Source organism: Chiloscyllium plagiosum, unplaced genomic scaffold, assembly GCF_037043375.1.
Source record: "Chiloscyllium plagiosum isolate Xiang-an unplaced genomic scaffold, Cpla_swu_hap1 HiC_scaffold_42, whole genome shotgun sequence".
Classification (NCBI taxonomy): Eukaryota; Metazoa; Chordata; class Chondrichthyes; order Orectolobiformes; family Hemiscylliidae; genus Chiloscyllium; species Chiloscyllium plagiosum.
The window spans coordinates 9,285,545-9,311,436 of NW_028270180.1; the positions used below are offsets into that span (position 1 = coordinate 9,285,545).

Sequence of the window (25,892 nt, forward strand, 5' to 3'; positions counted from 1 at the left end):
CCTGACCGGCTGTGCTTTTGCAGCACCACAATATTTGACTGAGATACTTTTGAGTTCACTGTGCTCACATATCTGCAAAATATCACAGAAATAGGATTCATGGTCATTTCATTCTCTATCAATTTTTTTACTCCCCAAATATACATTCAAATGTTTTCCTCAGTCATACCGTACAGAGCAATTAAGTCTTATTGAACCAAGATGCTGAAATGCATGCTCAAAGTCTTTTATTGGAAGCATATTACTTTTTGCACTGGAAATAACACGAAGATTGAAGTGACCTCATTCGATGATATGTAAACACATTCCTGAACCATTCTGTACAGACCAAACATTAGTGCAAATACAGCATTCCTATTTAGAAACTAGTCAGTTGATATTCAAGATGGCGAAAACGGAATTCGATTTAAACATCCCTTTTCGATGCAAATACTGTTTACGTACATCTCCAAATGACATTTGAGACATGGATCAAGTAAAGCACTACATTTCTCAATGAACACTGCAACATAAGAAGAACAAGCACTTAGCTTCACATCCAGACAAAACTCCTCTCCAGCCAACCGGGAAAGGCATCAAATGATGACCAATTGACAATGATTACTAGAAAAATAAAATCATTCATGGGATGATAGGCCAACATTTATTGCTCATCCCTAATTGCCCTGGAACTGGATGACTCGCTTGGGTACTTCAGGTGTTTAACAGTCAAACATATTGTTGTGAAACTGGAGAAACATGCACCAGACCAAGTAAAAATGACAAATTGTCTTCCCATAAGATAGTTAGTGAAGCAGCTGGGATTTTACAACAATCAATACTGGTTATATGATCACCATTAAACTAGCTATTATTTTAATTTCATTGAATTCAAATTTCACTATCTGCCACGGTGAGATTCAAAATGTTCCCAGAACAACTGCTCAGGATTTTGGATTACTAATCCAATAACATTACGACTCAGGCACCACATCCTCTCCTATTTAAATGGAGTGAAGCTAAGTAATTCAACAGCAAGTTTCAAAACTGTATCTGCAAGATACAAGGACTGTACCATGTACAATGCTGTTAAGCAAAGACTGAAAGCAGTCAAATACTGCAAAACCTTGAAATTGTGTCCTTTTACCTAGTGTTAACAGCAGATTGCCTGCCAAAAGCTTGGAATAACCTGTTTACCAGTTTATGAATGTATCTATACTTTAAGAACTAGGGCAGTTCAAGGCAGCTTGAACTATCTAGTTTCTCAAGAGCAATTAGGGATGGGCAACAAATATTCATTTTACTAGTATACCCACATTCCATAAAAGAAAAACATGGGCTGTTTCTTTTTTTCAATTGCATTCTGAAATAGCAAAAGATAAGCCTATATAGTTAAAAACTTATTGCATTCTAAAGAACACAAACAAACCAAACTGGTACCAGGGCACACCACAAGAAAGGAAGTATTATGCTATCACTTTTTTTCCAAGTTCATTCACAGGATGAGGGCGTCACTGACTAGGCAGCATTTATTGTCCACTTTGAACTGCCCAGACGAGTAACAGATGTAGGACTGAGTCTTCTGTAGGCTAGACCAGGTAAAACTGGCAATTTCCTTCCATCTGAGGCATCAACAATAGTCTTGTGGTCATCATTAGACTCTTAATTCCAAATTTTTCTTGAATTCAAGTTCCACCATCTGTGATAAAGAGATCCAAAACCAGCTCTCCAGATTGTTACCTCGGTCTCCAGATTAACAGCACGGTGATAATACCACCAGACCATCGCCTTCCTTCTGCTTTCTTTGGCAGACTACCTGACCCCCAGCCTAATTTGTAATTGTCTAACTCATTTTCACCACCATGTCTTGTGCCTCACTTTCTTTCTGATTCAGTGCATATGTAATGCTTGGATGTTCTCCTCCATATGCTCATTTTGAGCAACATTATTTTCCAAGTGCACATGTACGTCAATTTGTAGCCTTAGTTTAGTGAGGCAATTTGAAAATAGTTTCAAATGAACTTGTATTCAAAAGTCAAAGTTGATATACCTCCAGCTATAGCTTGCTCAAATGCTGTGCAATTTATAAAATTACTTATAGTGAAGCTGTCATGCTCCAAATGAGCATTATGACAGTCTTTCTCTCGTCCCTCTATGCAATGAGTCACAACATAAATTTGACAATTTTTTTAAACAAGTCGCAATATGGCAAATTGTTTGTTTCAACTACACTAAAGAAACCCTGCTTGATAGACCTTTTCACTCCAGGTGTAATAAAACAATTCTCAATTTATTATAAAACAAAACCCATTGAATGAAGATGCAGAATTCATTATCATTTGTAATGCATAAATATAATTTCATTTTTCCTCTTTAAACAATCCAAAACATACACTAACTTCAACTGATCAGAAAAAAATGTTCCTCTCTCCACAGCAATTCATTTCAAAAAAAGAGAAAGCAATTATGGCCAAAGGTAGATATTCTCAAAGACAAAAATTATAAGGTCCAGAACGATCTGTAGTCTCGTGGTCTTGTACATATAGTGAAGTCACTAATTATGCACAGTTGTCTGTGGTTTTGGTAGACACAGCTTGCTCAGGAAACACAACATTGAGAAGTTTCTTTCAGTCACTCTTTTCCTTTAGAACCATCAGGCTACACATCAAATTCACCACAATGATGTTTCAGAAACATGTGACAAGCTGGGCAGCTTTTACTTCAAAGGTTTGTCCCAACTAATTGTAAAGTGTCTTCAAGTCTACAAGCATCCTTCAAACAGGACAGCCATAAAACACTGTACAACAGTCAGTGGTTTGTCCCAAAGGGCAGCAACTATCAAGTCATATGAGTTCCAAGGGTGGAAAAACTGCAATGTCTTTTCATTGAACCTAAAGAAAATAATGGCACCTCCCCAATCCTTCAAACTCAAGTACTCAAAATATTTAGCTTTTGCAGGGGCGAAACAACAGTGTCAATTGAGAAATCTAATGCAGAAGGTTCACAATTTAAACTCTCTGTGGCCTGTAATGCACATGCCCATGAACTGGTAAAATTCACAATCTTCTCAACATCAGTGCACTTATAGCAAATTGTTACAAATGTCAGATGCAGCTAACCAGAGGATGCAGAAGCACCAACTAATGCACATCAAAGCTAAATAACTTGAAAGAGGAGATTAAAGCGAATCATCTTGGTGGTATCAATTTTCTCTGCAGAGAAAGCAGACCTTGGTTATTGATATCCTCAAAGGGCTGTTGCATTTGAATTTCTATAGTGCTTCAATACCAAGAAATCAATTTGTCATGTTTGCGCCAAAAAACAAAAATACAAAAAGTCTTTATTCATGGTTCTCAGACTATACACAAAGAATATTATAGCAAGGTTATTCAAACTATTAGCTCTGAAAATTGCTGTCATGTTACTGGCAAAGTGCAAAAGCAAACAGGACAGCCTCACGTATGGTGCGGAGATAGTGATGAGAGACAAACTCCTTGTGCTGCACTTAAACTTGTTCCTGTGTCTGACAATGAGAGAATAGCTGCAAGTATTCTCAAAATATTCTGTTCGTAAGCCATTTTAGAACCAAGGTGCCACTACATCCAAGGGATCAGTGAATAAGCAATAGTCAGCATCCTCTGGCAGTTTGCCCTCAAAAGTCAAAAATATCTCCCTTCAGGTCAAGCACAGCACGAGGCCAGGGATGACTGAAGCTTAGTGTTCAGGTGTAAAGCCACCGATTTTTGAAGTTCTAGATTTTTCTGGATTTGGTAATAAAATTAAAAATCGCACCACTAAAGAGGACTTGGTTGGAGGTTCAAGGCCCTCCTGTCAGGGAGGCTGAAAAGGTAGTTCAGTAGTGCATAGCTAAAGTACTCTGGTTGCAACCACTGGCAGAAAAGTGTGGCACTGGAAAAGCGCAGGTGGTCAGGCAGCATCTGAGGAGCTCTTTCAGGCAACACTGGGTACTAGGGTATTATAAACTCTGAAGTTCCACAGAAGTTTTTTTTATGGTAAATAGACACCTCAACATGTGTGACAGAGCATACCAACTTCATAAAAGCATGACAACAAGAGCTATGATTTTGCTGCCAAGAAGGGAGTGTAAAGCCACGGTTTCCCGAATTAGATATTTGCATTACTGCTCGAAAAATTCCGTGTTCTTTTCAGAAGTTTTCGTACTCAAACTGTCAGCATCTTCATTTGACCATTCTCCCAGTAAGGTTACCAAACTGTGAAATTAAGAGCTTTCCATTTATTTTAAACTTGCTATTCAGCCTATAAAGTCTCAGCTTCAAAGGGAATCTTAGCTTATAATTTTCTTAAAGACGTTAATCATATTGTTACATCATAACTAATTCCCAAGAAGAAAAAAAAATTAAATGCAATCTGTAAAGTCAAAGATAACAATTGCTAATGCAAAAAAAGTACTGTGGAATAGCAATAGTCAGATCCCTCCAAGACGGCTAATTGCTACTGGCCTTGTGATACTAATCCATAAACTATCACAGGTTTCTTTCCATGTTATTTAATGGAGCCCTGAACTCGTAAAAAGTCACAGCCTGTAGACCACAAACCCTTAAAGACTAATCTGAACATGGACTGAACCATGGCTTGCAAAAGTCAAAAATGTTGTTCATTGGTGCTTTCAGTACAGCCATACAACTTTAAAGGTGCAGTTGCTTTTTTTTTTATACACACTTCAGATTCAGTTATGAAATGGAGCACTATAACAAGAGGATATGCAATGCAATGCCCCTTAAATGTTTTATACTTTTAAAGCATTGGTTCAGCATTTAACTAAATGCTGTCCTCAGGGACAAAAAGCCATTCAACTCTGAACTCACTGACTAATATCACAATAAAAACCCCAACTTATCAAATAAAAAGCAGTAGCATTCAACTACAGTTTCACCAAGAAAAACATTCTTCTTATTTCCTCTAAATGGACAGGCAGCATTCTGACTTGGTATAAGTATATCTACACATCTGTTCTGCATTAATAATGAAACTATAGCTTCTTTTAAAAAAATTCATTCATTGACGGAATAGAAATAATTCATTTTAATACAACTGTAACTAATATTTTTACAGAAGACAAAAGCTTGAGTTTTCCACAAAAATGACAGTACTCCAGATACTGGAAAATCAGAAACAAGATGCTGAAGATATTCAAATCTCGCAGCATCTGTATTGGGGAAAAAAGACAATTACATTTCACACTGTACCATCGTAGAATTGGTGACAGTGGGAGGGGAAGGATCCTACTGCCTTCCTATCACTCCTACCAGGGACCTATTGGAGGAAAGGTTCATGGACTGACTTCATACTGTGCTATCAATTATTCACTTTCAAAGATTCAAGACCAGACTTCCGGAAGAATGAGCTAGCTGCATCCCATAATGCTCTTCTCCATCCACTCTCCCACCATTGCTCACCTCCAGCCTTGGCTCGTCATGATCCAAGGTCTTGGGTGGTTATATTACAGGCAGCAGCAATTACCTCCCTGGTGGCACCTCAAATCAGAGAAGACCTACCAGCTTCTGATTAGTTGGCATCTCTAGGTGATTAGGCCCTCTGCCAGTGGGGACACGTGGTCCTGAGGAAAGCCTATTAGAATCGCAGGTCCCTTTAAAGGTCAAATCAGAACATATTTTCTAATTAACCTGTTCAGTGGGGCATGGGGAACTTGAACCCAGGCCTCCTACTTCAGCAGTAGCTCCAATGCCATTGGACCACAAAAATCCCAAAAGTCAAGCAGAAAGTATTTTCTCATCCACCTTTTCACTTGTTATTGCACACTTCCGGAGCAGGTATGACTTGAATGTGGATCTCCCCTGGTCCAGAGATAGAGACACTACCACTGTGCCACAAAAACTCCCCTATAAAAGCAGCTAGGAAAGCTCCAGAGTTGATTAAGAGCAGGTGATATTCATTGAACTTTTATAACAGGCTGGGGATTTAGGAGTTTTTCTGGTGCAGAGATAGCAACTCTGCTTCTGAGACAGAAATCCTGGGTTCAAGTCCCACCTGAACAGACTGATTTAAAAAAAAGTTCAGAATCTTAACTGCTTGAATAGATTGATTAAAATATACAACAGCTGTTAGGCCTTGTCATGGTGTAGCAGTTGTGTCCTTACCTCTGTGCCAGGAAGATTGGGTTCAAGAACCATCTGCTCCAAACATGTGTCATGACATGTCTGAATAGGGTGGTTTTACAGAAAAACAGGATTCTTCCCTGGGGAAGTTACCTTCTGGACAGGGAAAGGTGGAAACTGGCGGTTGTGCTTAACCATTGATTAACATTCTTGCAAATCTCAAAGTCTTTCATTGCTGAATTCAACATATGAATACCAGTCTGTTAAACAAGATTCATCATTGCCAGCATGTAACATGGCAGGCCTTCCCCAATGAATGTGACATGGTTCTTGCCAACGTTCCAGCAAGCAGACCTCCACTTGTCCTTTAGCAGACCATTTCTGGAGCATATTTGAGTCAGAATCAAAATACCTTCCGTTCTTTGATACTTTAAACTAGTTCAAGTGCGGACATTTCAAGCCACTCTCATGCTGCAATATTTGAAATTCCACATTTAAAGCTGATGTATTTTAACAGTCTGAAAGCAGATTTCAACTTATCAGTACAAGAAATCATTGCAAAACTTCCTTTCATTGCACCTAGATGTACACATCTTTGACTATTTTTGAGCACTTTTCTTTGCAAAACAAGTAAAAGGTACATAGACTAGATACAATCAAATTAGTTACCTTGTATGCCAAGAGATACATTTGAAAATGTCTGTGCCCAAATGATTATCCAAGATTTCTGCTAGTATAATGCTGTGCCATTTTAAAACACTTTTCCATCACCAGCAGATTTCTCACTAGAATTCTTGAAGCTCTAGTGACAAAACCTTTGTTACACTATTCTTTTAAATGTAGGAAATACAGGAGGGAAAGAGCAGTAGTGTGCTCTTGCATAGCCAATTATTGAGGAAGTGACACTGGGAGGTAAATTATCTGGTTGCTCTTTCAGCCTGAGTGTGATGTTCCTTCCGTCAGTTCCTCAAAGAAAGCAACAGGGAAATATTTTACTAAGTGAATGGCTACATTTTTTTCTCTGACAAAGCTAGTTCTTTGGCTTCATTCAGTAAAATGACCCAATCTACAGAAAGTATTCTCTCCTCTACCCCCCCCCCCCCACCAAGAAAAAAAGAACTGCCCGTTTTCAAGTCATCATCTAGTCTGCATTTGGTCAGTTCTTTTTTTTAAGATGTAAGAAACAATTATTCAAAAAAGGCTCTCACAATTCATTTGATCAGGAAAATTGTAGCCAATTACTTGTTAGTGAATCAGTACTGAGAGCCCGTGAAGTTGGTGTTTAAAATGAAATATAAGCTAGAGCTGGGCTTGGCCACATATCCAAACATCCTTCTGTATAGAATAAGTAAAACAGCTAATAGAACTGGTAAATTGATTTATCATTAATCTAGTAACAAGTACATTTGGGTTAAACTGGCATTTACAATCCTTTATTTCTTCCATTTAACCCCAAGTAGTATTCTGAACAGTTTGGGTAAGAGACTTGAAGTACTCACATCCAACATGCCAAAACTATTAGAAAAAGGCATTTGTGTAGCATTCACAAATTACAACGCAACTGACACTTCATACACTAGCACACTATATCAACACTAATAGCTCCAACAAACATTGGTTAGAACTACAAAGCAACTAAAAAGAACACACTGGACTAATACTCAATGTAACATTGCTCACAGCTGCCATGACTGTATCAGCCTGAGAAAAGCAGCTGGCAGCCTTCAATGATTTTGTTTAATGTACAAGATCCCATTTCTCTATATTTGTTCAACCTCCTTCTAACAAAGGAACTACCAAAAAGGCAAAGCAATTTTCACCAGGGCTAGACCAATCCACTTATTGTCTTAAATTGAACCATTCGGATAAATTCTATTAAAAAAGTACATACAAAGTCCTTAAATAGCGTTCTTCCAGCTTTGTGCAGAAGCTGCCAGCATTCTGAGCTAGAGATACCCATGACAAGAAAACAATTGCCGAGTGACTGGTTTACATAAAGTTGTTCTATCCGACCAAAATTTTTCAAAAGTCTTCACGAGCCTAAGCTATTTATTGAGAAGACAGAAACTCAAGAAAAATGAACAAAGCAGAACTTCCCTTTCATAGCAACAGCTATGATGATTTGAACTTCAACAACACTTTCCCAAAACGAAAATTAAGGTAGCTTTCAATAAAAATAGCATGTGCAGCATCAGTGCACTATCAGTAAAACAAGACCCCATTTACAAAATGAGACTGAATTATCTAGAGCCAAGATATCAAATGAAGATGAAATAGGACTGCACTGGGTGTAGCTTTCCAACTACAGCACTCAATCCCATCAAATTGGGACAGGAAGATCTGGAAGCTCAATCAATCTTTCCTTTTGTTTGGGACAGAATGACTACACTTTATTCTGTCCCAGTTTGTCTTGGTCTTAGGAAACAGAAGGCAACCTCAAAGTGAGATTTCCTCTACCAGCAGAACATGCTTCCAAAAGCTACAGCTAAGTAATCCTGACCCTTGTAAAAAAAAGTCTTACTGACTTTCAGTCAATTTATTTATTCATTCATTTATTTTATGGGGCATGGATACCACTGGCAGATAGTGGTGGTGAACTGCCTTTGAGAATAATTGTAAACTGTACGGTGAAGTTATGTTAGCCATGTTATTAGAGAGTGAGTCCCAGGATTCTGATCCAATAGAAAGAAGGGATGAAAAACTTCCAAGTCAAGACAGCACAAAACCTGACTTTGTTTTGGGGTGGTGAGAAGGGAACAAAAGAACGCATACACTTGTAAGAGGTGCCTTTTTAATTCATTGTCAGGGTAGAACCATCTTTTCTACCTGAAAAAAGCCTCTGTAAATAAGAAAATTTCCTGAAAATATAATCTGTACTTCAAACCAAAGGCATGATCAATGGCATTGTAGATCATTCAAATGTTTGAGAGATGGCAGAACTTCCTGTTAAAACTTTTTGAAACTGAAGTGTAATATAATGACAAGCCTTTTATCATGACAGTAAAACATTGTTTATTTTTCTTGACATTATTTCTAATGATCAGCCAGTTTCATGTTAAGTGAATCCAACTGGAAAAGATTTGGGAGCTAAGATGTTGAATTGACACATGCTGGTCTGGAGCTAGACTCTACTTGTGTGATAGGCAACCCACAACAAGCAGTAATTCTATAGGGACATTCAAAAAAGGGTTTTATGCAGAACAGAATTTACAACCGAGGGAAAAGAGTCAATTTTGGGAGAAACCTTTGAAATAGTAACATGCATTTGGATGAATGGCTATTAGGTTGTATTTGAATGTAGATGTGTAGATAAGAAAATTACCCCAACTTCAACATTCAGTTAACCCCAGGAATGGGCCAAAATTGACCCAAACTTGACAGTAAATAACTTTGAAAAAACAATGCATTTTAGGAGATATTCTTAATTTGAAATTGCTAAATAAAACTAGGTGGGTAGAAAGCTTTCAGGAATGTTAAATATTATTTTCACACAAAGATTAAAACAAATTGAAGCATTAATTAATCCACAGACACAGTGCACTGCTTATGATATTATCGTAAAAAATATTACCTGCCATCTACAGCACACTTGGGAGATGCAAATCAAATAATCCTTAAATTCAGCAAGCTGATTCAACTTAAAAATTACATTCACAGATTCAGAGCTCATCAATTTGACAAGCAGAATGAAGTCCTGATTGGTTCTCTCAAACAAAATAACCAATTTTTAAAAAAATGCTGCTCATCATTTAGATTCCATATAGCGGCCAATATGGGGACTTGGGGAAACATTATAGATAACAGAAGCAACGTTTTAGGCACAAAGCATATTTAAATCTACCAGTGCGAGGCAGATTGGAAGTCTATTGCTTAAGTGATGAATTTGCTTGGTGGCAGTGAGTCTGAGCTGAAAACGTGTTGCTGGAAAAGCGCAGCAGGTCAGACAGCATCCAAGGAGCAGGAGAATTGATGTTTCGGGCATGAGCCCTTCTTCAGGAAACTGGCAGTGGGTCTGAAACGGTTTGTATATAACCAGAACAATGCTTCAAAATAGTTAGGAAAAAGAGTATCATTATATGCAAGAGAAACTCTCTGCATTACCTCTGTTCTTCTAATCTGACCATAGCAGACTCAAATTTTGATTCTATAATAATGGTTAAATAACAAATATTACAGATACATTTTACAAATTGCCCCTGTAATCCAATAACAATCCACTGAGGTGATAATGAAAAGCACTCTAGGCCCAGAGAGCAAGGTGTTTAAAACAAAATATAAAATTAAAATCAAACTGACCTCTACTAATTGCATCAAATTATCAAAGTAGGCTTCTTCATCGATGCTAAGTTTGCTGGAAGAATAAATGATTCTGTAATGTTCCACCTTCCCACTACAGCTCACACACAGTGTATAGTCCCCAGGATAGTTGGTACTTTCCCGTACCAAATATAAACCATCTTCAGGAGGATACAGTAGCCTTTCTGCTTGCTCACGAGTAATTTTTCCATGAAACCAGCTGCAACAAATAACAGCATAAATCAGAAAGCAATATGAAAATAAAGCACAAAATCAGAATATTTTCATTGCAGGGTATTTCGAACCATATGTACTTCATCACAAACTATCTGGACAGAGGGTGAGGATGAAACCACATCACCCTTCCTTGATTTTATCCTCGAGCGCTCAAGTTATGAAGTCACCAAATGATCGGTTTAATGTACCGTTTTACATGCTCATTCCCTTTCCTAGTTTATCCATACAATCCCTTGATGCAACAACTCAATATTTGTGTTGCTGTGTCAACCTGGGAGGGGTCAAGCCATTACTATTCTATTTTGTCATACACAAGCTGGCTCCAAACAATCAGATAGACTATTTCTCCAATTTTTAACTTTCTGTAATTTAAATAGTTTCAGGTTATTAAGCTCATGTGCTGTTGTCTTATAATTTCTGAGCAGCAAAATATAGGGTGACTGATACTTTTATAACAAATTGTTACCCTAGTTTTGTAGTCTGTTATAAGATAGTCAAGACACAAAAATCCACAATTACATTTTCTAGAAATTCAAGAATGATTTATCAAATAACATACTTCTTTTTCACGTCCACTATATTGCCCCTTAAACCTCATCATAGAATCCTTACGGTACAGATAGAGGCCATTTGGCCCATCGAGTCTGCACCTACCCTCCAAATAGCATCCCACCCCTGCCACAGCTTATCCCAGCAACCCTGCATTTATCATTAAACATCTTTAACTTTGCAATCCTTGCAAACTAATACTCCCACCCACTAAGCCTCTCCAAGGACCCTTAATAAATATCAATTTGGCAAATTCTCATGGACTCCATATTTAAATCACGAAAACAATGCTTGCAATGACACTAAAAATCCCTAACCAGAGTCTCATATTGTACTCTTTTGGACTATGACTTTCTTCAATCCTGTGCTGTCTTTGGAACAACCAGCAATGCACCTCAATTTCCTCTTCTGTGTATCATATTTGCCTTGCTAACTGGAGCCAGAGGACAAATCATTGGTTTTTCCAACTATTTCCGCATTAGCACTCGAAGTCCAAACACCATCTTTCAAATTCTGGTTCCCTACCTTTTCTCATTCACAAGCTAACATTCTCAGTAACATTATCTCACAAGAGTAAATTCCAGATATCGACTGACAAGATCCAGATAAGCTCTTAATGATCTAGCATGACGTTTCTATTAAATTGTGTTGTCAAACTCCTTTCTCAGCTTCCAGGACTGGATGGGCCACTATCCAATCAAAAATTTGGGAAAATAAAAGCCATGTTTTCAGCCACTGCCTCAAACCCCTCAGCCTTACCTGTGGTTCAATAGTCCTCTCTGACAATTATTCCAGACTAAATAAAGCTGCTTAACTGAACCACAGTCAATACTCATGTGACTCTACAGTCTCCTCGTCACAAAAGCACCTAGTTTCTACTCATAACAATTGCTACCTCCGCTTACCTCAGTAAACATAGCATTTGGCTAATCCAGTATTCATCTGGGCAGTCAAAGTTTGCAAGGAACAAAACTCTATACCAACTAACGTACCTAGCATCAAATGAAATATCAGGAGACACTTGGCATGATAAGACCAATGAATATTTAAAAGGGATACATTCCTTTGTAAATGATCCTCAAGGGTCTATAACTGCCAACAGCAGTTTGGAAACTATATTCAGAATATTTCATTTGTTGCATTTTGTGGCACTAGTTTCAAAAGAACAGTTTCCTCCATATTATTTGACATATTCAATTCTTTAGTACACATTGGCAGACAGTGAGAAAGGAAATAATTCTTCGCATTGGCAAACGAAATAATAACTGAAGTTCAGCTGCTGTCAAAATCGAAATTTGCAAAAGGGTAACGTCATTAAAAATGCACAGAATTACTGCCAGCAATGGGCACATGCCAAATACAAATTTCTTTTGTGACCCTGATTAAGAACATTGCACTGTTTTCAACTTTAATGTCTTTCGCAAAGGGAGGAAGGAATGTAACTTTAAAATTAGGTAAGGTTTGTTCCCTCATTAAGGAATATGTATGAGGAATTTCCCTTTCCTGAAAGTCTCAGTACAGTAAGCACTGTTTAAAACTGATATGGGATCTATATTTTTAAAATAAAGGCTTTGTGTTTCAAAAAACACTGACCAATTATTCCTCTCCAAATGAAAGAAACTCATGCGTTTATATCACTTTGTTCTCAAATTATCTACTAGAACAAGAGAGTTGATGGAAGATCTTTGGATAAGATATCATATTATCAGAGAGCACGTGGATTGGGGATTTTATCCATTAAAAACTGGCACAAGACAAGCAAAAGATATCATGTTTTCCCCTTCAAATGTAGTTTGTTCTAGGCAAATGCCAGAAAAATCAATTGCAACATCTCGCTCAAAGCAGCTATTACAACAGAAAGAATCTGGCCCTGCAGCCTAGTAATTAGTTTTATGGTATACTTATCAGCTTAATGGTTCAATTTGGTCTCTTAAAAGCTGGCTGAATGAAAACAATAGCAACCCTTTCACAAAATCAATTCTGACTGTCCTTCTGACAAGAGGAGAATAATAGATGGATGACCAGGGCAACATTGTCAATACTCAGTTGAACCACTCATTTAACAAATTTTCCCAAGATTATCTCAAACCTTCTTTCCCCTTGAGATTTCTTCCACAACCTGGCTGGGTAGTGAATCAGTTTTCTTTTATCCCAAAGTAAGATTAAATGACCATTAAGGGGTGAATCTGAACTATAACCTTAAAAGCACTCTACATCATGCTCCATTAAATCTTCATCATGCTGAGAAAACGTCTGCAAATAAATAATAATCAATAAGAGAACAATTACAGCATTTAAAAGGCATCTGGATGGGTATATGAATAGGAAGGGTTTTGAGGGATATGGGCCAAGTGCTGGCAAACGGGATTACATCAGATTAGGATATCTGGTTGGCATGGACGAGTTGGACCGAAGGGTCTGTTTCCATGCTGTACATCTCTATGACTTGTGTAATGAAAAGCTGTTATAACAGCTACTTATTTTTCTAGTACTCAGTGGTTGCACTCACTTCCATTTGAGTTAATAGGCTGATAAATTAGAATTGCAATTTCTGCACGTGAATCACAGGAACAGTCGGGACAGCCAAACAATCATTGGCAGAAAAGCTGCAGTAGTCCATCAGCAAACACAAAGCTGAAGACAAGGAAGATCAACTGCCTTGATACAGATTGCGTCTTGGTCGCTCTCCAGCACCAAGCAAATTAGTCTTATTGTCAGTCCTATTGCACCATCAATCTGCATCAATATTAAGCTACTTCATATACAAGATTTAGTAGCATAAGGTTGGAGGGCAGAAAAGAAGACAGATATTCATGCTGCAGTGCACATCAAGAAATTGGTACACACTTCAACTGTTTTATATCTAGACAAGATCCATACAAATTTCTACTGCTGTGTCCAAATAATGTATTTTAAAAACAAAACACCGAAATCAAGACCAACATAACTGAATACAACAGCTCTGGCATAATCAATTAATGGAGTGCACTTGAATTAGTCAGGCCACAGGAAGTCCCCAAATTAAAATCTTATATTTAAGCACTTCCTGTAACATTTGGTGAGAATTCTCCCTTGTTTCTTTGTTCCAAATTTTGGAGGCCTATAATAGTAACAGTAACTGTGTCGTTTGCATATAGCATTTGTGTTTTCTATGGTCTGTGGCTATTAAACCAAAGCACATACTTACGGCATAAGGCTAAGCTTTGCACCAGATTTGACTCCTTCTCTTTTCTGGACATAGTTTGCAGGAATGATACCTTCTTTACCAATTTTGCTCTTTGCTTTGTACCAATTTGGATCCTAAAATTGGCAAGGCAGAAGTAAAAGGTAAAGCAACTAAGAGGTGCACAGTGACAAACACAAAAGTGAATACCAAGTGTAATTTTTACAAAGTGCATACTACTGCTTGCTCTTTCCTTAAAGCCTTGCATCACAAACACTTTTTGCATTAAGTATTAAAAATCAAACTTGCATATTATTCTTCCAAGAAATGAGCAGATAATTTTAATAAAACAATATGGATGCTGACATAAATCAGCTTAGGATCAAATGAAGCAGTAATAGTACTGCAGTTTGTTTTTGAGCATAAGGTGGTCACAATTTCTTATTATGTTTGGAGAAAAGAAAATGGATATGACTACTGCATATGAGCCAAATAGTTAGAAATGGTTTTGGATGGTAAATCATGCATGACACAATTAGCTGCTCCTCAGATCTTTCCTGCACATCTTTTATGGAAAGTGGTTCATGAAGGGCAATGTGCACAATGTAGTTAATAAAGCAGACATTTTATGCTAAGATTTACATTACTTAATTTATTAAAACATATAATATTGCAATGTGTGAGCACACTTCCTATGACAAAAATATTTTAGTGATTGAACAAATCTTGTAGAATGTCACTTCATGCTGTTTCTACGTGGACTTAAACAAATATTATTACCTTAGTGACTGAAATAATGGTGAGAACATCTCCTTTGTTAAAGGGAAGGTCTTGTTCTGCACTTCCACTGAAGTTGTATTTGGCTATACATTCTGTGCCGGATGCCCATATTGTCTGCAAAGGAAAAGGACATTTATCACAACAAATTAGGATTTTAATGTTTCAAATTTCTTTATGAAATACATAAATAAATCTGCTTTAAAGGTTGTTTTGAAAAATATTATATAGTAAACATAGATATTATGATGAAATTGCTTTTTCTTGCTATTATTAATTTGTAAGATCTCAAACTTTGAATTTCCATAATAGTTATGACAACGGTTAATGATTTTGTCACGCCAATTTGAAAATGTAACTTGTCATTGTAATTTTGCAACTAGACATGTCCCACTCATATTTTCAGGAGGGCATGTAAATTAATGACAAGTTCATGGATATGTTTCAGTAGATGCATTACAAATTAAACGCCATCTGTTTTGAACTCTGAGCTTTCGAACAGAAGTCAAAATCAATTTAATTGTTCTACTTTAATTCAGTGAAGCCTGAAATATTCATTCAAACAGCTAGCTCAAAAATTGCCACATGCTGACTGCTGAATGTCCAATCATTCTATATAACTTGCCCTTTTACAAAATCAAAATTTAAGCTCCAAATGTGTACTCAATGTTTCCTAAAATGGCTGAATCATTGTAATGTCGAACACAATGTGATTTGTTCAATCTTTGTATACGAACTGATTCAGGAATGAAGACAGTAACTACTGGAGTAGGAAGTCGAATAGCAAGATAACATACAAAAAGAATAGACAATACAATATAAATTGCTAAAATAGGATAGAAAAATAGCCAACAATGAACCACATTCAATCTATTTTCCAAGAAGTGCTACAGGCCTTTATGATTTTGTTACACAGATGCCTTTCAATATCCTCATATTCAAATTACTAAGTGTCAGTTAGCTGGACAACTTGTTTATGATGCAGAGTGATGTCAATAGCGTGGATTCAATTCTCATACCAACTGAGGTCCTTCTCAACCTCACCTGAGGCGTGGTGACCCTCTGTCACACCACCAATAGCTGCCTCTCTAATGACAGAGCAGCACACCATGGTCCTCTAGAACTATGGCAACTTTACTTATTCAAATTACGATGTAAAGGGCTACACTGTTGCAATAGTGGCATGTAAATTAAGGCAGCTTGTTGTTAACTACATTAGAGTCACTTCCCTATACACCTCAGAAACCAGGACAAAGAATATACAAGGAAATAGGACATGTTTGTCTTTGGTGTAACTTAATTTTCCCACTATATTCTATGTACAATGGCTTATTCAAGCCGTCACTATTGTGCCATTATTTAACACATGATTTGTTCAAACTTGGAGAGAGACAAAAAGATAAAAACAGCTGAATGAAAAGTGAGCACTGATCAGGCTTGTCCTTCTTTCCTGGAATTCTCCCTCCACTTTAATACATATTTTTTTCCCCTGCATATTTCCATCAACATCAGTTACTTCCTTTACTTTGCCTCCCAATGTACTTTTATACATAGGAGCAATTTAAGACAAAAATATTTTCAGTTTCCAAGACACATTTTTAGACAATATAAAGTCCAAACTACTCGAGACCATGCAAAACAGATCGAACTGTAGAAGCCATCGATGGACATGCACAGACAAAGGTTCCTGTTACTAGATGTTAACAGCAAAATATTGCAAAGACAAATTTCTGTGACACAGTACTTCATGGGATGGTTACGCACGAGCAAATTTTGTATGAACTGGAAATATTGAGTTTAAGCTGCCTCGCTTTATGAATACTACTACTGAGGGAAAGAATTACAATTTTCAATTGGGAGTAAGATAATTTAATAGTTGCATCAGATCAAAAAATGCTATAGAAAATCCAATTATAAAAAATCTTTGGAAAACTCCAACATCCATGTTATATAAAATGCTTTTTTAAATTCTGTGTTTTTCATTGTACCACACCAAATCCAAATGAAAACACTAGACCTTTAAATTGGTGAAGTTAAAAGAGAGAAAAAGGAGAGGGCAGGTAGATAGATTCAAGAACATAAAGCAAAAGCTAATATTGTCATTTTACCCACCTCATTTTGCCTTAACAGTATAAAATGGCTACACTTAAGCAAAACATTCCACATGTTCTAACACCTGCACACATGCCATTTTACAACTAATTTGGTTGCATTTTTGGTTATATTATTTATGCATTATACCACTCTCTACAAATGTAACCCCATACTGAAAATACCAGAAGTTATTAACCTGCAATGTACAAAAACATTTTTTATGGTCTGTCACAAGCATTTACACTAGCTCTAATTCAGTAATACTAGTATTCCTTCAAGTGACCCTGACTACACACATGGTTATCAAAAAACAAATGGCCAAAAGACAACTTGAATCTCATCAAATACAAACAGATTTGCATTGAGTTTCTTTGCCATCTTTGTGCAATACTCTGATGTTTCACATTTCAACTGAAAAATGAAGTATAGAGAGTCCATTGAACCAGGAAGGGAGGTTCATCTACCTGTGGCTGTGACATGTTGCACGGCTGTATTTGGTGATGTGGGTGGGAGGCCTCACAACGGTTCAATGGTTGCTTGGTACCATCAGACCTGTCAAGACAGAACACAAAACAACAATACTGAGACCAAATTTCAAACAAATTGGAATGAATGAATAATCAGTTGGCAATGCAGAACTTAAGTACTGCTGAAAAAGACATATTTTGCCCAATATTTTCAACCTGTACACATCAGGACAAATCGCAAGGACATCTATGTGAAGGGGAACAACATGTTCCTATTGTTTAAGCAGAGTTTGTAGATTGGTTGCAAGTGGGCTGTAATTGGTAGATGGGTTGCCAAGAGGAGCGCACCAGTAGTAATGACCAACAGTTGTCAAGCTGTGTTTAAATTTAAAGCAGGCAGGTTGACTGACAGCACAACACATGACCAAGGGATGAACCTTGGTGATAGAAGGTGATCAGGTGATAGAAAAACTACCTGCACTTTGTAAATAGGACCTGAGCTACCATGGAAACCTGAATCACTAGTGTACAAGACTATCTTACGAGATAATGGCTCCCTTGATCAGATAATCTCTTGCTGCACTTTGGGCCAATGTCTGCTACTTTTGCTCTTAAAAAGTACCTAGAATACCTTAGATTAGCCTGGAAGAGCACCTCAAAAGGTTTGAGTAACAGATGAAGCCTACTGCTTATTGCTACTGCTAGGCAGCAGCAATGCATTTGGTACAACAGCATGATGTAATCAAGCTCAAATGACGCCCTGCCTATCATACGGATGGTAAAACAGCATATGAATTTTGGTGCAAAAACAATGAAAGGTATTTAGGCTGTGCGCCTCTCAGACTAGTGGATCATACCAAACAGTAATGTATACGACATGAAAGATATAGACCATAGTGAATCTGCTTGCAAAACTGCAAACAGGTATCAGATATAATTCTGAGATTGGGTAACATTTGTCAAATAATCCTAAGTGTGCCAAGAAATAGGTTGGCAACCAATTTAAGGCAGATGGATTTGCAGTGCGGACAACTTGTAGGCAGACCTAACACGTTCATAAACTGTACCTGTTTCAATAGAACAAAATAGGCAATAATCATTTACAATTGATAAGATTCCTCATGGCAATACCTTGCCCAGAGTCAACCTGCTTAAATTTAAACAAAGATTGGCAGATAACAGTTATTGCGATCCAACTACTAAAATCACCTTAGCAGTGACTCCACCAAAGTCCATTTGTTAACCACTCAGCACTCTGTATAAACTGTATAAACATGCTGCTCCACTTCATGTTAGTGTTCTTGCAAATTGCCAAGATGAGTCAAAGCCAAAAATCTTTGACAAAATCTCTTTGCTCAAATTGGAACAGTTTGAGCCAGCATATTCTGTAACACAAAGTTGAAATGCAGCCACTGTTGTTTGGAATCTAACCTTTGCAACCCTTTGAGGCCAGAACAATATTTGGCATAAACTTTAGTCCATCATGTTACTCCATTTTTAAAGTCATTTTCTAAAACAAAGAACTGTGGATTTCTTGAGATTTGAAACAAAAAGGTGGTGGTGGAGAAACTCAGCCGGTCTGGCAGCATGCATGGAGACAAAAACAGAGATCTCTTCACCAATGTTGAGTTTGTCCAGCGCTCTGCACCTCATTGTTTGCCATTCAGCCATGGCTCAGTAACAACATACTTGTGTCAAATCACAATGTTTCCAGTTTAAGTCCAATTCCACATCAATAAAGAAGTTCTTCACAGCTGGATATATAATGTTTTGGATTAGAAATTAAACCAGGTCCCAACTTTCTGCTGAGGTGGATGTAACAGATCTCAGAATATTAATTTCAAGGAAGGAATTGATTAGTCATCTCCATTGCCCTAGATAATATTTATCCATCAACCATCCCCCCAAAAAAAGGATACCTCAACAAAACCTCACGGTACTCTTTGGGACCTATGTGCAATTTGGCTGCCTGATTTCCTGGACTACAGCAGTGACTGCAACTCAAAAATATCAAAACAAAAGTGCCTTGATACATCTGGCAGTTGTGAAAAGCACTAGCTTCTCCTTTTAAAAAAAATCAGTCCTAGATTACAGACCACAGTGAATATATTTCTGGAGGCTTCATCAAATAACTAACAACCTCTCAAAGCCTTCTCCCAGTCAAATCAATTCTCATCTCCAATTTTTTTTTAAAGAAAAATTTTGAAATAAAATTTTAATAAAAATTACATTTCCCTGCTGTATGCAACATAGGAGTATTTACAGAAAATTAAAGTAGAATTCCTTGAGGATGCAGGACAATCTTTATGAGTGTTCAACCTTAGACCCACTAACCCAATTGTGTGTAAATAATGTTCAAAGGTTTAATCTTGGAAGAGTGCCAGTATGTGAATCCAGAAATTGAATCACAAACTTTGAAGAAACAATTCTGTCTGACAAAGCACCTTGATCTACTGACACCCTGAACAAACCATGTAATGAATCCAAAGGAAAAGAAAGACTCAATTAAAACAAGCTGGTTGAATATAGGCTTAGACAGTAAATACTCAAAACTACTTAGGATATATAGCATAGAGAAACAAAAATTCAGTCCACCACTTCATTCCAAAAATATGCTTCAATTCCACCTTTTCTGTTGCTCCTGAGTCAATCAGCATAATTCCATTATTTTTGCAGTCTTTTAACATCCACTAAAATCCTCACTCCGAGGTTATGGTATGGAAGGATTTCCTATAGATCAGTTTCAATTCTCTGCTCAATGCTTTATGCTACAGAAGAGCACTATCCAGACAATTGACACTACACTGGTTCTGTGGAACACCATAGGTCAGTCCCATTCCCCTACTTTAATTCCCTAGCCCTGCAAGCTTAGTGAATGGAGGGCCCAACACATCTCCTTTTGACATCAAGTGTCTCGACATCTACCAGGTTTGGATGTAGACAGAAGCACCCAGGACAATACCACACACTTTGTAAAAAAACGTCTCCTTTACATCTCCTGCCTCCCTTGGTCAAGATCTGAAACTGTCGGTCTCGTACTAGTAGCTATCATGAAGAATCTATCAATCGATCTATCTATCGATCTTAGTGAAATCTAACACAATCTTGCACACCTTTATCAAATCTCCCTGCAATCTCTTTTGCTCCTAACATCATAGATAAACTCTCTCAGCCTTGGAACTGTTCTAATAAATTTCCTCTGATCGTCACAAGGATTCTCGCAACTAATTATTCGATTCAGTGACTCCCTGCGATAACAGATTCCACATTCTCTTTACTTTCTGGGTGAAGTTACTTCTAAATTATCTCATCAATCTCTTTGACATTCTAATATTGATAATTTCTCTTTGCACAAGTGAAATCAGAGCATAGAAAATAAAAAAAAACCAGAAGAGGTGTTAATATTAGCACTTGCTTAGTTCGGATGACAGGAAAGCAGCATCCAAATGTCAATTCTTGAATTAACATCATTGATATCAGTTCCCTTATACTGGCTGCACAAACACTGATGAACTTGACATTTTACATCAATTAAAGTTCTCACAGTAGTTGTCCAGGTTGTGAAACTCAATTAAGTTGCTTTTCTCAACTCCTTTATTACCTATACAAGAGCAATTATGACATCACTAACCAATAATGCTGGTACTCTAACCAGCTTGAAGCCTATATTCAGTACAAGATTTGCAATGTTCTGTAAAGTCTGGGCCATCCATTCTGATCTTACTGAAGATTTCACCACATAGACAATGTGTATAATCCATTACTATTCACTCCTACACAGTATTTTTAAAAGTATCTAGTGAGATTGATTGTGTCACGTCCTCAACAAAATAGAAAACAGCTTTAACATTTTCAAACAAAATTTGGAAAACAAGCATTTTTTTTCCCCCCCCAAGTGCCAAAACAAATGAAAACATTATTGATCCACCAAATAAAATCAAGCCCTTTGAGTTATTTTTTAAAAAGTTCATTCGTGGAGATTTTAACTCTAATCCAGAGATGTGAGTAGTCATAATGACATTTTCATGAACCAAACTAGCAAACCCGAAAGTAGATTTCACTGAAACAAGTTACAAAAAAAAAACAGATAAAAATTCATTTAGGAAATAAGAATATGCAGTCTTACAAAACATTTTTCTGGTCTCCGTTATTATTGTGACCACGCGTGTTATAGAAAAGCAATTATTTTAGACTGCAAATTATAAATTTCTCAATTTAAAATACGGACACTCTAAAGGGAATCCCTGAATTCAGGTTAGTTTGATACAATGGTCTTGGTCCTCAGAGTTAAACAGTAGACAAACAGACTTTCATTTTTGAGGTCCACATGAGAACTTAGCAGCAAAGGGCATATCTGCACTGCACCAGTGTCAACTCAGCTTGAACCCGGTACAGACCGACAAGGAATTAAGATCCATTTCTGACATCAGATTAGTTATTATACTCCAAATACAGTACTTAATTAGATGTGAAGCATATTTTGTTGTTCCATTGTGGTGTCTTAGATGTTATATAAATATAACTTCTTCTTGCTCATACAGGAGTTGTGAACTAAAAGACCTTAAAATCTGGAACAATTTTCTTGAGGAAGCCACCATACTACCGCAAACATAGCATCTTTTGACTACTAAAATATCCAAGAGGGGGAAAAAGTCACTGCAAGAGTCTTCGGAATTGAGGAGGGGAATATACTGTTAAAAAGGGAGGTTTACTTGCATGCATACTAGCCACACAAATTACAAAAGAAAATTGTCCTAATTTCCAAGCAGCAAACAAAACACAAACAGAAGCTTTGATATTTCTTTTAATTTTATACCTTGCCTGAAGGAGTTTGCATTTGTTTAAAGAAAGCAGAAATATTTAAAATGAAATAAAGATAAATACAGGAAATTAACTCAGATTAATTGCATGTGGTGAGAAACTGCCAACAGCAGGGGAAAACCTGATAAAATGAAAGGCTGAATTGCCTCCCTTATTAGATGAATGCAGAAATGTTGCCCCACAGGAAAGTGGGGAGTGAGAGAGAGAGAGAAAAACGGAGTTCCCCAGCAAATATCCTTAACTCCTAATAATGACAACAAATTTTCTTACAAAATATAGATAAAAAATAGTATATAACTAAAGACACTAAATAAAATAAAATTTACTAACCCAAGAGATTCAGCTCCAGTTATTTAGGTTTCAAGCCCAACCGGAGCTTATATATTGCTGTTGGTTGTTTGACGCACCTACATTCATTCACTGGAATTATAATGCCAAGTATCTAGGAGTAATGTCTTGGAAAATTCAAATCATCATTCCATCAGGTTCTATTATAAAATTAGCTTCGCCCGTGCATGGCTTAAAACATGCAGAACAATCCTCATTTCTGTCTCTCCCAGAGTAAGATACCAAAGTGGAGGAGGAAAATTCAGCACTTCATAATTCCTGCCTTGAATGTACTTTGTTGCTGCAGCCAGGCTTAGAGGACACTTTAAGGAACACATTTGCACACTGTTTCCTAAGAGCACATTTCCAAACTGCTCCAGCATGAGAAAAAAATTCCATTGCCAAACAGTGCTTGATCACCACGTGCTGCAGGAAACCTCGTAACCATCGACAGTGAAAAGGGTTCAATAATGTCGTACAGCCATTTGCTAGATCAGATTTTACATTCAGAAAAATACTAAAGACGTTTGTACAGAACTACAAGAAACTACTTAATCAAACAACGCACTATCTCACGAAAATGTAACAGAAAACCTCAAATTGCAAGCTCATTTTAAACCAACTGGGGAAAAAAAACTGATTGTACCATTATATAGAAGATGAAAGTAGTGATAAATTGTTTTTACGATGTGTTAAAATAAATTGATACAGATCAAGTATTTAAAACTCATTAATGCAGTTTATTAATACACTGATGAAGTGCTACCATCTGGTGTATGCAATAATGCGGTCTGAGGTTTAACCCTTCAGCCATGAATGTTTGGAATTTGAAACATCTCAAATTAAACATAAAAGCAACAAGAAATTGTTATATAATGTGTCCGCATACTAAGAGGATGAAAAAAATCAAAAACAAATCTTTTCAATACATCTTCCTTTCACCCCACCTCCCTATCACTAATGAACAACGGAAGAGCAAAATGAAAATGAGGATATTGTTATCTAAAACCTTCTACAAGGGTACGGAAACTAGATAGCTGGGAATTCACCTTGCAAACAACAGTGAAGAAACAGACCAGATTGCCTTCAGGAATAGTCCAGAATACTAGAAGTCTCCCATTCGAAAAGTACAATTTGGAAATGTCTCATTAAAGGATGGTGGAATGAACAAATTCGCATTCTCCCATCAATCTCCCAGATTTTCCAACTGCTCCCAACACGTCATATCCAGAGTGCTCCATAAGAATAAAACACAACAAACACTTTCAATCTGTGTACCAGATGATACAAAATATGCAACAATTTTGAAGTCATTCTCATGCCAAATTTGAGAGCCAGAGTTCTGCAGGATGACATTATTTAATTTAACAGTGCGTGGGTGGCACGGTGGCACAGTGGTAAGCACTGCTGCCTCACAGCGCCAGAGACCCGGGTTCAATTCCCACCTCAGGCGACTGACTGTGTGGAGTTTGCACACTGACTGTGTGGAGTTCTCCCTGTGTCTGTGTGGGTTTCCTCCGGGTGCTCCGGTTTCCTCCCACAGCCCAAAGATGTGCAGTAAGGTGAATTGGCCATGCTAACTTGCCCGTAGTGTCAGGTAAGAGGTAAATGTAGGGGTATGGGTGGTTGTGCTTCGGCAGGTCGGTGTGGACTTGTTGGGCCGAAGGGGCTGTTTCCACACTGTAATGTAATCTAAAATCTAAAAAAAGGAGGTAGATCGTAGCTGACATTTCAATACAATAACTACTTCGATGTCATACAGATATGACTTCAGAATTTTTCACGGTTGGTTTATTCTTTTGCAAGTTGGAAGAGGGACCAGAGGGCTTTGACCAAAATATATTATGGCATAATGCAGTAGTAATTTTGCACATTCCTAACTAAATTCTACACAAGCTCGTCATTGCAGACACATCTCCGATTTGTACTTGGTGATGTGAATCAATTCCATTTTGTAAACTTTACTGACTCGGGAAGATGCTGTATAATCAGTATGTATTTTCAAATAAATTCTTTCATCCCCGAGTTCTAGAATTCATGAACAATCCGTAGGACTTTTAATGGCGATTATGTTGAGGACTTTCTATTCTACCACTATGGAGACTTTTGCTGTTTTGGCTGTTTCACAGCCAGCTCAATGAATTGGCACAATATTAAAAAAAAGCAGAGGATGAAACAACATGAAGCCATTTTATTTTATGGATCAGTAACATGCTGCTGGAACTATGGGTCAGAACATTCAAACGGTGCGAGGAACAGCATTTAAACTCAATAAGAAATTGTGATGCACTATTAGTGATACTGGATTCGTAATCCACAAGTCCAGGATGGGTTTAAAGCCCCGTGACAGCTGGTGGAATTTAAGCTCAATTAATATAATCTGTAATTCTAAGCATGCCTCAGTAATGGTGTCACAAAACTACCAAATGTCACAAAAATCTATCTGGTTCACCAATGTCCTTCAAGGAACAAAATCTGCTATTCTTACATGTGACTCCAGACTCACAGCAATGAAGTTCACTCTTAACTGCTCTCAACACTCAATACAAGCGTTACCAGGGATCCACAAATGTTGCCATTAACACAACTCTTGGATGAAAAAAATAGGAGGACGCAAAGGCCCTTGAATCTGCTCCACCATTCAAGACTACAGCTGATCTGATCTCAGTCTCAATTGCACTTTCCTTCCTGTCCCCACAACCTGCCTCGCCATAGTTCAAAAGAATGTCACAGCACTGTTGTGGAAAATAACCAAACTTAGCAGAATACTCGTCTGATGGATGGCTCTGGAACCCTGCAAAGGGATTTATTTTTATTTTGTATTTGGTATTTCAAAGATCACATTTGATTGAAAACAATTTAACATTTGCATCCTCATCTTGAAAACCTTCACTCTGAAAACCTCCACCCAAAGCCTCCACTCTTGCAGCACTTCAGAAATTCTGCATTCCATAGCTCCAGCCTGGCATCCCTCACATGCATTACCTGAGTAATCAACCATTCACAGGCCTGTTTCCGGTGTGTAGTTCCCTCCCAAAAATTCTTTCTGACTTTAATACCCTAACAGATTGAAAGCAACTTTTA

At 37.4% G+C, this 25,892-nt stretch overlaps 1 protein-coding gene across 5 annotated transcripts in view; it reads right to left on the reverse strand.

The window, feature by feature from the left end:
- LOC122542488 (tyrosine-protein kinase CSK) overlaps positions 1–25,892 on the reverse strand; it is a 146,366-nt gene that overhangs the window by 24,543 nt on the left and 95,931 nt on the right. For 4 of the 5 annotated variants that reach the window (XM_043680257.2, XM_043680259.2, XM_043680258.2 and 1 more), the window contains 4 exons: positions 17,658–17,745; positions 15,103–15,216; positions 14,347–14,459; positions 10,374–10,593 (listed from right to left, as the gene is read on the reverse strand). In XM_043680257.2, coding sequence (XP_043536192.1) covers positions 10,374–10,593; positions 14,347–14,459; positions 15,103–15,216; positions 17,658–17,672 — 462 coding nt within the window. In that variant the 5' untranslated portion in view covers positions 17,673–17,745. Of the gene's footprint in view, positions 1–10,373; positions 10,594–14,346; positions 14,460–15,102; positions 15,217–17,657; positions 17,746–22,811; positions 22,831–25,892 lie in introns of those variants that run through there. The other variant, XM_087982113.1, reaches the window with a different exon arrangement.